The following is a 14,038-nucleotide window of genomic DNA, read 5'->3' as shown; positions in this document are numbered from 1 at the left end:
GCTAAACCTCAACTGAGAAAATGCATCCCCATAAGATCTGGCTGCAGGGAATTTTTAAAAATTAGTGATTGATGGGGGGGGGGGGAGGACCCAGCCTATTTGTGTGGTGCCATCCCTGGGCTGGTGGTCCTGGGTTCTCTAAGAAAGCAGGCTGAGCAAGCCATAGGGAGCAAGCCTCCAGGTTCCTGCCCTGTTGAGTTCCTGTCCTGACTACCTTTGATGATGAACAGAGATACAGTATAAGACAATTAACCCTTCCCTCCCCAATTTGATTTCTGTTTGTGGCATTTTGTGACAGTAATAGAAACCCAAAGACAAATACGTATGCCAAAGGCTCATGTTTTATTATCCCTATAGGACACAGAGGACATTGCAAAGAGTCCACTATCAGCAAAGCCACTCCTGCTTGCTCATTGCTATCTCATCTGGCTAAGGACAGTAAGTTATATTTGTGTACCCTAACAATGAGGACCAGCTCTGGGAGTCTGGGACCTGGGACTAAGAGATAGCCTGGTTAAGGGACAGAGCTCATGGGAGTGTTTGGAGGCATGGTCCCAACAGCTTCCATGATGAAGACACAGATGCTGACTAATCTTCCAGATTTTGTGCTCATTGATATTTCACTATTTCTGGTATAGCTGAGACCTGCGTTTACTTCTGTCTTTAATGAAAACTACATCATTTTTACCTGAGAGCATCTAAGGCCAAATTAAACCAACACAGAAAAACATACTTGTAGGACTTGTAGGCAGCATTACCTGGTTACCTGTTAAGATGGAGTTTGGCCCCTTCCTGGTGAAAGCACACTTACCTGTTGGACATATGCCTGGCCCAGTAGGTGGCAGTGGCCTGGGGTGTCACATCTTAGGGTGGTCACCTGGGTATCTGTGTTGAGGTCAGCTTGAAGGGCCTAATCAGAGTTGACAATCCTAGTTTCTACTTCAGGGGTGATTCTAGGGCCTTCTCACAGGTCTCTAACACAACATCCCATAACCTGCCTTCCATGAGCAGCCTTCTTCGAGTTGTGGAAGAGGGTTGCTCAGGCCATGGGTCCTGTAAAGGCTTTGCACTCAGATTCCTTACCTTTTCCATGGTTAGAATAAAAATAGTAAGTGCTCAAAGGCTGGAAGGATGAGGCCTGAGGGGGTATGTATTTGGAGGGGGGTGCTGCTGCAGGAACAACATCTCACTTCCATGGTGGCTCAATCACCACCTTCCCTGGGTGGCGGGCAGTCTTGTCAGAAGGCCCCCTGTCACTCTCAGCTGTGTGTGACACAAGTATTGCAGCACTGGAAACAGGTGCCACCTTGGCTATGTTCTAAGCAGTGCCCTAGGCAGGAAGATAATCAAGTGTGTCGACAGAGCTCCAAAGATGGTTCCAAGAAACTCTTAACATAGGGAGCCATGTGTTCCAGACCTGCACCCTTAGCCTTCAACATACAATCAATGTGCCTGAGAGATGGGGAAAGGGACACACATTGGGGAGACAGGAAGCTCTAAGCATGTGGCCCAGTTTCACATGGGCAACAACTAGATTTCCCTGGCTCCACTGGGAACACAACCTTAAACAGACCCCGAACCCCATTCTGATGTCACCTTCAGGCATGAATGCTCAGTGCTACCCAGCTACTGGTCACCTTCCTATCACAAGGAGTATCAATCCTGTGGCAGTGGGCTCACCCCATACCCACCTATCTTATAGGACAGTCCTTGTTTCCCACTCCCCACTGAGCCAGTTTCTCCCAGTTTCAACCATTTGCCATTTATGTATTTAAAACAATTCAGAGAACAACCACTTTGAGGAAAATTGAGACGAATGCAAACCAATTACAGAAAAGAGGGACCAGCAGTAATGCCTCTCCTCCTGAAAAATGCCGACAGAAATAATGTAGCTTGTTCAAACCAACCATTTTTTTTTTTTTTTTTTTTTTTTTTTTTTTTTTTTTGGTTCTGGGCTCATATCCACCAAGGGCATGAAGAATGCCACTGTGTACAATACTACTTGATGCAGTACTTCCATATACATTTTTGTTTACGCACGGAATCTATTAAAATGTCCAGCTATTACTGCGGTGATGAACAGGGTGACTCAGAGGAGCACAGAATGGACCACGCACAGATCCAAGTAATGACTGTGGTCTTTCATCACTTGTGCCGAGAAGAGATGGGTTAGGGCGCAGGCACCGGGGCTCCTGTGGACTGAGCCTGTACTGTCCGCCTCAGTGCTCACACCAATTCTCAACCCAGTCTGCTTTGTCCTTGTGAGGACGTCATGTCCAGAGAGCATCTAGATTGAACTGAGGTGCTTGCAGGGCTGCTGGGAGACAGGCCATCCCTGCTCCAGGGATGCAAGCAGGATTTTCTCCTCCTGTTGTGTGATGTTGCTTTTTGGTAGTCTGCCTGTTGCAAGTATTTCATTTTCCATGGTGGTTTTCTTCTGCCCTGTGTGTCTAGTCAGGGCTCCACTGGCAAGATGCAACAGGCAAGGCACCCTCTGATTACACTGGAGATGGGGACAGCAGCCTCTGAGATTTGGCCTAGGTTCCTCCCTGCTGGTGTGCTCCAAAGAGGATAAGAGAGCCTATCTGTATCCTAAGGGCTGATTCCCCAGGTCCTCACAGTCCTGGGCCTGGCATTGGGATTAGAAGGATGTTGGGAACGAAGCAGGTTTAAGAAGAAAAGGAGGTCAATGCAGCACACTTAGGTCAGCTGCATAGCAGAGGCCTCACTGACTTCCCACTTGAGAACTTCAAACAGAGATATGCGAGAACACCCCAGTGTTCGCTGAATGTAACCGTCACCACAAACTACTCCTCTTGCCCGTGTAAAATACAGTGAAGCACATAGGTGCCCTCTTTGGAGCTACTATCTAAGTCAGGCTGTCACAAGGTTGAATTGTCCCTTGAGATGATCTCACATGCCACCTCCTTTCCAGTTGTGATCCTTCACATTCTGGGGGAGGGTTCTTGGACTCATGGCTTCTGTTGCCTCTTTGCGGATCTGCCTCATCTGTGCTAAGGAAGTCTTTTCTACATGATAGCATGCTGTCCCATGTATGTCTCCTGCCACGATCTTTCTACCAAGGTGTCTTCTTGAGACCAGGTGCCATTGGGCATCAGGGACAGCTCAGAGGATATCTGGCATGAGAACCCAGGTTGGTTCGGCATGCTTCTGGAATCAAAGATGTGAATTTTCACTGGTTGTGAATCAGTGATGGTTGGAATAGGTGGGTGGGGGTGGAGGGAAACAAGCTTATGCTCCCTAGTCTCATCTGTGTATAATTAACTGAATTAACACTCTGGGAGGATGAAGGATGTTAAGAAAATATGTGACATGCTGCATACCATGTCCCCACAGTTTGAAGTTTCAGAGCTAGGGGCTGCCTGCCTGAATAGGTAGGGTAAAAGCTTCAGAGAGTTCTAACTCAGATAGAGGGAGGATAACCATATCAGTACTGGGTAACAATGGAACTTCTAACAATCAGTAAGCCATCTGTCTCAGAAAAGGCCTCTGGATTTCCAATGACCTCAACAGACTGGAAGGGAGCTTGGTGTGGATTTACTATTAGGAGTAAAACAGCTCTACACTCCTTCATGGCCACCTATGAAGTAAGTTGCCTTGGATGCTGGGTGAGGGACCAGATCCAGGTGGACATGCTCTTCTGCCAGCCCCCTGGATGATTCAGCTAAATCATCATCCCTTAGAAGCCAAGCAGAGAATACACACACACACACACACACACACACACACACACACACACACACACACACACGAAGCTTCTCATGGTGGACAGGGCTCAGTGCACAGATGTGGAATGAATGAGCTCAGGCTGAAGCAGCTAGACTGCTCCTATACATTTGACTTTTTAGGAGACCATCCATTTTCTTCTTCTTCCCATTCAAGCCTTTGGAGTGTATCCAGATTCCTACTGTAAGTGTAAACCAGGAGCCTGGCCATTGCTCCCATTGCTGGAGGATGCTCTTGAGGCCCCAGACCCCTTCATCTCTAGTTCCACAAGGGCAGTGGTGTAGAGCCAATGGTGAAGAAGCCTCAGGGAGCAAGGCTTGTTGTCCCTTCACATTAACAGTCCATTCTGGAAGCTAGGGAACTAGAGGTCAAGAGTCTCCAGCACCCATGTCCTGCAGCACCTAGGCAGTGCAGGGAGAAGGGGAGGGGTGGGTGGTGAGGGGGCGGGGAGGAGGCACCCAGATGCAGGTCTTAGTCCTAGGCAACACTGCATTCTGAGTTCTTGCTCTCTCTCGCTCTCTCTCTCTCTCTCTCTCTCTCTCTCTCTCTCTCTCTCTCTCTCTCTCTCTCTCTCTCTCTCACTCTCTCTGGGTTTCTATCACTGTGATAAACACCATGACCAAAAGGCAACTTGGGGAAGGAAGGATTTATTTCCCCATATACTTCAGGAAACAGTCTAACATTGAAGGAAATCAGGCCAGGAACCTAAGGCAGGAAGCCAGAGGCAGGAGCTGGTGCAGAGGCCATGGAGTAGGAATGCTACTACTGCCTTCTAGCCCATAACTTGTTCAGCCTGCTTTCTTATGGCCCTCAGGTCCATATGGCCAGGGAGGTCATACTGCCCAGAATGGGCCAGACCCTCTCACATCAATCACTAATTAAGAAAAGGCACCACAGATGTATGGAGGCATTCTTTCAATTGAGAGTCCCTTTTAGACACAAATAAGTCTAATTTGTGTCAAGATAGGACAGTGTGGGACTGATGAAATCAGTTTAGATTGTTTCCTCATCTCCCAGAACCTCATATCTCACTTTGGAAGCTCCAGCATAGAGCTCTTTATTCACTCATCCCTGTGCTTTTGGTGGGTGGTCTCACACAGGAAACCCACATCTTCCAGTTCTACAATGTGTGTGTGTGTGTGTGTGTGTGTGTGTGTGAGAGAGAGAGAGAGAGAGAGAGAGAGAGAGAGAGAGAGAGAGAGAGAGAGAGAGAGAGAGAGAGAGAGAGAGTATAAGTGTGCATTATGGGGAAGAGAGGTTGCTCCTCTATGTCACCCCCGCAGGTAATATTTGCCTTGGTTTATTTGTCTCTCACTGGGACCTTGGACTTGATGATCAGTCTAGTTTGGCTGGTCATTGAACCCTGAGATACTGTCTCTGCCTTCCTTGGGCTGGAAATTAGAAATGCATAGCCCCACATCCAGCTTTTTATGTGGATGGTTGGGGTAGAACATAGGTTCTTATGCTTCTGTGGCAAGCACTTTACCAATGTGCTATCTCTCTGGAATCTGAAGCTTCCTAGGGTTTCAGCCTCTTTCTTCTTCTACAGCCACTACTAGTCCCCTTCTAGACACATGCTCTTATCTTCTCTGTGTCTGTCTTTGTGGTTCGAGGAACACACTGTTTCTTTTGTCACAACCCTGTCTCTTCACATGGGCTCTCCAGAAGGCTGATAGATAATATGGAGGTCTGGCCCTTTTTAGCCAGGGAGGGGCTAAGATGAGCTAGCATTGGTAAGTTTCCACAAAAGCTCCTTTGATATTTGCTTCTCCAATATGGGGGTGCCTAGAGGTGCTCCATTCTTCTGTGGAGCCCTGCATGACCCTGACACTAGTGGGAACCTAGGCATACTGGAAGGCTGGTATGCAGCTATCCATGCTCAGGGACCTATGTTGATTTTTGGAAGGATCCCAATACAGTTTTCTATGAATTTTTTGGTATGGCCCCCATATCACACACAACCTTCAGAATTCCATGACAAAGACCCCAAGGTTCCAGCTCAACCTACAGTAGCTCCTAAAATTGACCCTTTCCCCACTTCTTAGTTGGCAGGAAGCTGTAGTTGCAGAGTGGAATGGGTACAGAGCTGGCTTTCCTTAAGAAAGTTTGACCTGGACAGATGCTAAGCATTACAGAAGATGCTGTGAGTATTGCTGAGAAGCAGGGCCATCTGTGTTTGTGTTCTTTGGTGATGTGACTGCTCTCAGTGCTCTTGACCTCCAGATGTTCCAGTGGCATGGGCTGCCCAGAAGCCAGTTAGTTTCAGGCAAGCTGAGAGGAATTGTCACGTATAGTGGCTGCTTAAGAGGAATCTATATCTGTCTGTAATAGAGTGCAGAGGTCAGACAGTCACACCCACATGTGTTCCTCCAGCTGGCATCTAGGCATCTTTGAATCTGTGTTCTCTGGGGTATACACGCCTGTGCAAGTGTTAACTCTTAAGCAGGACTCCTAGGAAGCCCTCCACAAACCTCCCTACCCCCAACAACTGTGTGTTTATGCCTACAGAATTAAAATGTGGTACTTAATAGCTAATTGGGAAAAATGGATTCCAATCCAGCTGGTTTATTCTGACTTAGGGGACAGTATGGCTCACTGTTGAGCATCTTGCAATTCATAAACATCACAGAAATGCTGAGTAAACACTGATTAGAATATCTGTGAAAGTCACTAATATGTGCAGTGCACAGTGCAGCTATAGCCAGCCAACATCTGCACAGAGACCCACTCTAGGCCAGCTATGAGGGACCAGAGTCCCCACCTGCAATCCTCTAGCCCTTTTCACTTAGGTCCCATGTAAGCCCTGCTGTCAGGGCTAGTGGAAACCAGGAACCCAGGAACTGCAGAAGAGGAAAGGAATCCCACCCATTGCTTCATCTCTAAAAAATGATATACCACAGACAGGTACAGGAAAGGGTGCTACTTCCCTGTCTGAGGAGAACCTTCAGCATTCATTAGACACTTGGCTCAGTGCACATGGATGGTCACATGGCAAAGTCTAAGGGGCAACTCCAGAGGCAACACTTAACAAAGCTAACCCAGAGCCTCATTTGTCACCTGAGTTGCCAGGGCCATGCACTTCCCACTTTCCACAGTGATGCTTGCATCTCACACAGCACCACTGTGCTTATGTTGCTATAAGTGGTACTCATCCCAGTGACCTGAGAAGCACTCTAGTATTTTTATGACCTCTCTGCCTCCTTTTACATGCTCATCATGAGCCAGTAAATTAATTTCATGACCCACTAATGGGGTGGTGACCCATGCTGTTGAGAAGCAGTGATTTCAGAAATGCAAACATCAGCATGTGCCTGGGGTCTGCACTGAGCTAATCAATGGATTCATTTATCACACATACTTAGGAGGCCCCATTAGGGGACAGGCTACAGGATCCTCAGGCCCAGTGATCTGCCCCTGAGTAGCCCCCACTCAGGTGACACACACTGTTATGAGTAGTTTTCCCTGCTGGTCTGGTCCCACTGCCTTGCCAGCCCCAAATAACACACAGAGACTCTGTATGTATTAGATATAATTCTGTTGGCCAGTTACTAGTTTTTTATTAGCTAGCCCTGTCTTAAATATTAACCCATTTCTATTAATCTAAGTATTTCCATGTGGTCTCATCTTACCAGAGAGAGGGGCTGGTGTTCTAGTCTCTCTGTCCTCCATGATGAATCTCCTCCTCCTACTTCCTCATTCCTCCTTGTCTCCTAGTCTCACCTATCTTGCTTTCTTATTGGCCAACAGTGTTTTATTCATTAACCAATATGAGAAACATATTTACAGAATGACATCTCCCATCAACACACAGAAATATAATTAGCAAGTGACATTGTGCTGGGGTTAGGGAGTCACAGTGGAGCTTGGATGCCAAGTTAGCATAGCTGGGGTGCAGAGTGGAAAGGGGTATTGGCTGAAAAAGGTCCTATCTAGGATGAGTGGCACTGGGAAGGAAACAGTAGCCATTGCATGGCCACTAGGCCTCTTAAAGGTAATGAGTGACAAGACAAAAACATGTCACCTTAGGCTAGATGATCCAGTAGGAGCAGGGTCTCATTTTTTTAAAAATAATATTTGTATTAAATTTGCAACAAGATTATTTTACATGCCAATCCCAGTTCCCACCCTCTCCTCCTCCCCTGTTCCCCTCTCAACCCCTTTCTGCTCTCCAGGGAGGGTGAGGCCTTCAGTGAGGGTCTTCAAAGCCTATCATATCTTTTGGACCAGGGCCTAGGCTCTCCACCATCTGTCTAGGATGAGAGAGTATCTATCTATGTAGAATGGGCTCCTTAAGTGTACTTGTATATTAGGGATAAATACTGATCAACTACCAGAGGTCCCATTGATTGCCCAGTCCTCCTAACTAACACCCACGTTCCGGGGGTCTGGGTCAGTTCTATGCTGGTTTCCCAGCTATTAGACTGGGGTGCATGAGCTCCCCCTTGTTCATCATTTTAGACTCAAGGACATCATGTAGACTAGACCATAGAGCTGTCCAGCTCCCTTCTAGCCTCTGGAAGAGGTAAAGCTGCTCAGGGGGCCTCACGCCCACTCAGTCCACTGTGGTATCTAATTACAATTACACATGCCCATACTTGCCCATCTCTTCCAAGTGTGACTCCAGCAAGTGGGGAATATAACAAGTCTGGGGATACCTCTGGTCCCCCAAAGGACACAGCCTTGTTATGACTCTGCTCTGAATCATGGGGGTGGGGGAACTATGGATATATGACTTTTTTCTTGGCATCAGTTTTCACCATTCTAGCACTTACGCAGGTAGCTGAACAGTCTGGGGTGTGGTTGGGAGGCAGGGCCTTATATAGGAGGCCACTATGTGGCATTAGGTAAGCCTTTGAGCAGAGCAGACCTCTGCATGGTTATGGCTGATGGGGCTCACCACGATCTGTTGTCTCTCCTTACACTTATCTGCAGTCTCTGCCTTGGGGGCTCTTAGGAACTCAGGGGGTCAAGCTGCATGAGGTCTGCACAGGGCAGAAGCAGACATATACTAGAGTCCTCTGCACTCAACCACCTGTGAAAAGAGCAGTTCTAGAGCTCAAGTAAACTGTGGCCTTCAGAAAGAGCTCAGTGTGCCCTGCTTGATGGGGTGAGGAGGATGAGGTATTGAGAGCTCTTGGGGTTTGTTAGCAGTCACCAGATCATATACATGTGCAGCCCCCTTCCTAGGCCTGAATCTGGATGGTTCCCTTGGCCTCAGGTGCAGTACAGAAACTTTCCCTCAGGGTTTGAGATACCTGGTGTACCTCCATATCTCCACAGTAAAGCCAAGAAGCATTGCATTAGCTTCACTTGAGATGACCAGACCAGCTGACCAATCTATGTGGTTCTGTGTTCTGTGATTTGGTTCCTGTGTATCCAAAGACCAAATGATTAGGTACAAGCTCTCAGGCTTATACCAGAGGGTAACAAGAAGCTGTGATTGCAATGGAGACACCAGCTTCCACCTGTTCCTGTTCAATCCCATAGAACCTACATCCATCATGTGCTGTGGTATTTGCTCACTTTTCCCCAACATGCACACAAGAAAGGAAAGGGGCCACATACCGTGGTGGTCTTTATCCGCCCTCCGGGCTGTGTGCAAGTCCAACCTGACCGGTTGATTAACAAGTCGCAGCCTTCCCCCTCCAGGCAGGGGAGCATGTCACACCACTGCTTTGTCTTGATAATTCTTGCTGTGGGAGAGAGGAGAGAGCTGGTGAGTGTGCCACTCCCAACACACGGGCATCCCTGAGTGGAGTGCCTGTACCCTAAAACTGGGTTTGGCATCTGGATATAACAGTGGGAAGCCCCATGAGCAGGTAGCATTTCTGCATGGAGGCTGGCCACATATGGCCTCTTCTGGGTTTACCATCATCAGTCTCCAACTGCAAGTAACCACTGAGGGTGTCAGAACATCTTTATAACAGCACCATTCCCCTTCCCTAGGGGCAAAAGCCTCTTTGTTCTGTCAGAAACTGATAGGGGATGTCTTGGATCTATTGAGGTTGTTGTCCACATGACAACTTGGGTATGACCAGTGCTCAATGTCAGGAGTGAGGCCTGGCAGGAAGTCAGCAATTCTATAGACACTGTGACTCCCAAACACCTTTCATCTACAGACATAGGTCTGACTCAAGGTGCTGAGACTAGAAGGCCCAAGTCTCTGTCTTGAGCCCTGGAGCCTGCAGGGTAGTGATCTAGTGAAGAGCTGGCAGTGGTCACAGTGTTCATCAGAACAAGGACATCAAAGCCTACATAGAAGAAAACCACTCTTCTCCTTTGCTGGAAACCCATCCAGATTTGGTGGCCAGGCTTGATAGACAGGAAGGCTGTGAGAAGCCTATGAGGAAGAGGTCCATAATAGAGTTAGTATTCTTATTGCCAGAATCTCCCACAACCTGCTCACTTGCCTATAGCCTATCCGTTTATTCTCCTCCTTCCTGAGACAATTCTTACTACTGCTGCTTCACTCAAGAGACCCATAAACAGAGCTTGTGATCCAAGTAACAGCTGATCTTTGAGATGGTCAGTCATTCTCAATGAATGGGACTTACGATCACCTAGGAGAAGGTGGGGCACACCCATGGTTTGTGTGTGAGGGCTTTTCCAGAGAGGCAAAGGGGGGTGACCTACACTGAACTCAGGCAGAACCACCCATGGGACCCTGGACATAGGCAGCATGATCCATGGGCTGGGTGCCCCAGTAGAGCAAGAACAAGGAGAAAGCCAGTCTAGCATGGGCATTTCCTGTTCTGCCTCCTGGTATGAGCCATGCAAGCATGGACTAAGACCCCAGAAATCAACTCTTCTTCCTATTTCTGCCAGGTATTTCATCACAGCAGTGAGGGAGTAATAAACACAGGTGGTCAGGTTGGATATCAACACCTGTGGGCACTGCTGGAAGACTCAGCTATGCAGGATTCTACACCCAACTTTAACCCCAACATCAGAGAACAGAGGATACTTAGAATCCTTCATGAACAAGAAACCCAAAACAACCATCAAATCCTTTGGGGTCACAAAAGACTACACAAAGAATATGGTTATGCCTCAGTTACATGCTTGCCTGTGACTTCCATATCTGACACACCTCTCCTCATGCAGGAAGGGCCTAGCATGGACTCCTCACTGTTCACCCAGAGGTGACTGCCTTAGTCATTTAGTTTGGATATTTAGGACTTGTGCATAGAGGACTCTCATAATTTCCATGTATGTTCTTTCTTCATGAAGCAATGCCTCACTCTGACTGGATCCATGGCCCAGGAGTAAAGAGCTTGGACAGGATTGGACAACTGTGTCAGAGAGGAGTGGGTAACCTAAAGTAGATAACTGGTGTACGGCACAAGATTCACAGGACTGGCTCAAATATAGAGTAATACCATTTTATTTGGGGAGAAATCACTTACACGCAATGCAGATGACCATCATAAGTCCCTGCTCCAAGCATACACATGGGACACCCTCCGTGACCCAATCAGGAGCAAGAGAGAGCAAGCCTGTCCCGGACCCCAGACCAAATACCACAGGCTCACTTATGCATCTATGACCACACCCAGGTGTGGTCAGTGCCATAGGTGCAGCTGGGTGGATATCTCACTACAGTAACCTTCATAAGACAAAGCTACAGAGATCTTTCCATCCAAGGAAAGAGGGAACCACAGTCTCCATCCAAGCCATCTCCATTCCTGTTCCCTCACACAACTTTCGCAACTCCTGGGCTTCTGCTTTTCTACCTTTCTAGGCTCTTTTCCATTTCACTGTAATATATATATTCAGCTAGGCAATCAGTGGGCTTCACTGCCTTGAGATATATATGCCCGTGACCTGGCAGAGGAAGGGCCCAGTGCTCTGCTCCCTATTTCTTGAGATCTTGATTTTGGACAAGCATTTCTACAGTTACCCTTTGTATAGTTATGGCCCTGCACACAAGGAGCATGGGTTTGGAGGGCCTGGGATAGTATGGAAGACATGAAGGTAGGTATCCTATCTAGGTGGATGGGCATTCCTTAGCAGGCTTGACACACAAGGAAGTGTCTATGATGAAGTGCATTGATGGGAGATGTCATTCTGTAAATATGTTTCTCGTACTGGTTAATGAATAAAGCACTATTGGCCAATAGGAAAGCAAGATAGGCAGGACTAGGAGAGAACGAAGATTCAGGGATAGATAGTAGGGATTCAACATGTAGGAAGGACTGAGAGAGAACAACTCCAGACTCTCTCTCCGGTAAGCCAAGACCACATGGAAATACTTAGATTAATAGAAATGGGTTAATATTTAAGACAGAGATAGCCAGTGAATAATGCTAATAACAGGCCAATAACATTATATCTAATACAGCGTCTCTGTGTGTTATTTGGGGCTGGCATGGCTATGGTACTAGGCTAGTGGGGAAACATGCAAGTAACAGTGCATAGCAGACAGGAGCTTTGAAATTGACTAGCCATACCTGCCACAGAGAACTCCATGGGCTATGCTGCTTGCCTCACACCATCCCAGGGACTTTATATCAGTTGCCAGCAAAGTGGACTGTGCAACAGCCAGAATCCTGGGCCAGCACTTTTCACATTACTCTTAGAGACACAATATAAATTTGTGTGCCGAAGCCCCTGACCCTTGTATTGAGAGACAGGACCATATAGAAGTAATAAAATTCAAACAAGGTCACAAGGATGAATTCTGAATTAGAAGGATTAGTGGTCTTAGAAGGGACCCAACGAACACAATCTCCTCTCCCCACTCCACAACCCACCACCTGTGAGAACACAGTAAGAAAGCAGACTTGGACATCTGTGAGCTACAAACTGGCCCTGCCAGCACTGTGGCCTTAAACTTCCAGTCCCCAGAGCTAATGTCAAGCCACTAAGCCACCTGTCTGAGGAATTCTACTATGGAAGCCCAAACTGATGGAGTAAGGACTGGCCCATGCTGTGACCTCTGCACTAGGCCATGTGTAGCCCCAGGCTGAGGGTATTCCAAAGAGCCAGGCAGATGCCCAAGCCACTCTCCCACTAATCACAGCACAGGTGGCTGGTGGGCAAGTAGAATTGGCTTGTGTCACACATCTGTCCCTGGCTGTTCATTATTTGTGCAAAGTCACCAGCAGCTGCTTCTCCCAGTTCCAATGTGTCATTTTTGGTGACAGCAAAAGATGGCATGAAAACCATCTCAGTCACCAACAAATATATGCCTCGATGCCTCAAACCAGCTGCCCCAGGATCTACACCCAAACCTCAGTCCTCAAACTCCAGTTTGCAGTGCTTGAGAACTTTCTCAACAAGTTTAAGACTCTCTCTCTCTCTCCTCTCTCTCTCTCTCTCTCTCTCTCTCTCTCTCTCTCTCTCTCTCTCTCTCTCTCTCTCTCTCTCTGTGTGTGTGTGTGTGTGTCTTCCTCCTTTCTCTTCCTCCTTTCTTTTCCTCTCTGCCTTCAGCCACAGAGGGATGCAAGGGATGGGTTCAAAGACTGCCATGATAAATTTCCCTGTCTGCACAAGCCTGTCCCAATAAGCTACTCAGAAAGGGGTTTGCAAGTTAGGGAGCCATAGGCTCCGGTTACACAGCTCTGCCTGCCTAAAAAGCCAAGAACCGGACTGAGTTGTAAAAGAAAAGGAAGCCTCCAGATACTAGAAAGACAGAAAGATCAAAGTTCAACATCACCCAGATCAGGATCTGAGGTGACTCAGTATGGACTAATTAGGGCAGGGTGGTAGCACCAAGAGCCAGCCCTAGCCTGCCTGTCTGCAGGAAATACCAAGAATGCATGGGCTTTGGAAGCAGATAATAGCTTGTGGGCTAAAGGAAGCTGGGTCTGAGTTCAGATCCCATCTTATCTTGTATCAAGGCCACCTTCCCTGCAAAACACATGGGTCTCCTGAGTCTCCTCCATCCATTAACACCCAGGTAAGAAGTGGGAAGAGGGATTAAGCATGTAGTCTGCTGTCATGGGGAAAACTTGTACACAACAAGACAACATACACAGCTGTGCACAGGCCAGGAAGGGAGTGACAAGGTCCTAATGGTCTTAGGTTATGGAAGGGACAAAGTTCCTGTCGAGGCCATATAACATACACATCCATATGAACATACATATGTGCAGACAAGGGTCATAAAGAATACATGAACACAAACACAAGATACATATCTCACATGGTATAAATTTAACAGCATCCAGCATAAAGCAGTCTATGTGGGTACACATGAAAACAGAGCACATATTCATACATGTATTCACATGTGCAAACCTAGGACACCCATCCACATGAACCTGTATTACACATATTCTCACAATGC

The 14,038-nt window shown here is 47.4% G+C and overlaps 1 protein-coding gene across 1 annotated transcript in view; it reads right to left on the bottom strand.

Annotated features, from left to right (window-relative positions):
* Positions 1-14,038, bottom strand: part of Tafa5 (TAFA chemokine like family member 5) — a 128,215-nt gene that overhangs the window by 19,697 nt on the left and 94,480 nt on the right. The window contains exon 3 of the mRNA XM_051189574.1: positions 9,313-9,440. Within this exon, the coding sequence (XP_051045531.1) occupies positions 9,313-9,440 (128 nt within the window). The remainder of the gene's footprint in view (positions 1-9,312; positions 9,441-14,038) is intronic.

This window comes from Phodopus roborovskii, unplaced genomic scaffold, assembly GCF_943737965.1.
Source record: "Phodopus roborovskii unplaced genomic scaffold, PHOROB, whole genome shotgun sequence".
In the NCBI taxonomy this organism is placed as follows: domain Eukaryota; kingdom Metazoa; phylum Chordata; class Mammalia; order Rodentia; family Cricetidae; genus Phodopus; species Phodopus roborovskii.
The sequence above is the reverse complement of the archived record's forward strand: the minus strand, read 5'-3'. Positions and strand labels throughout refer to the sequence as shown.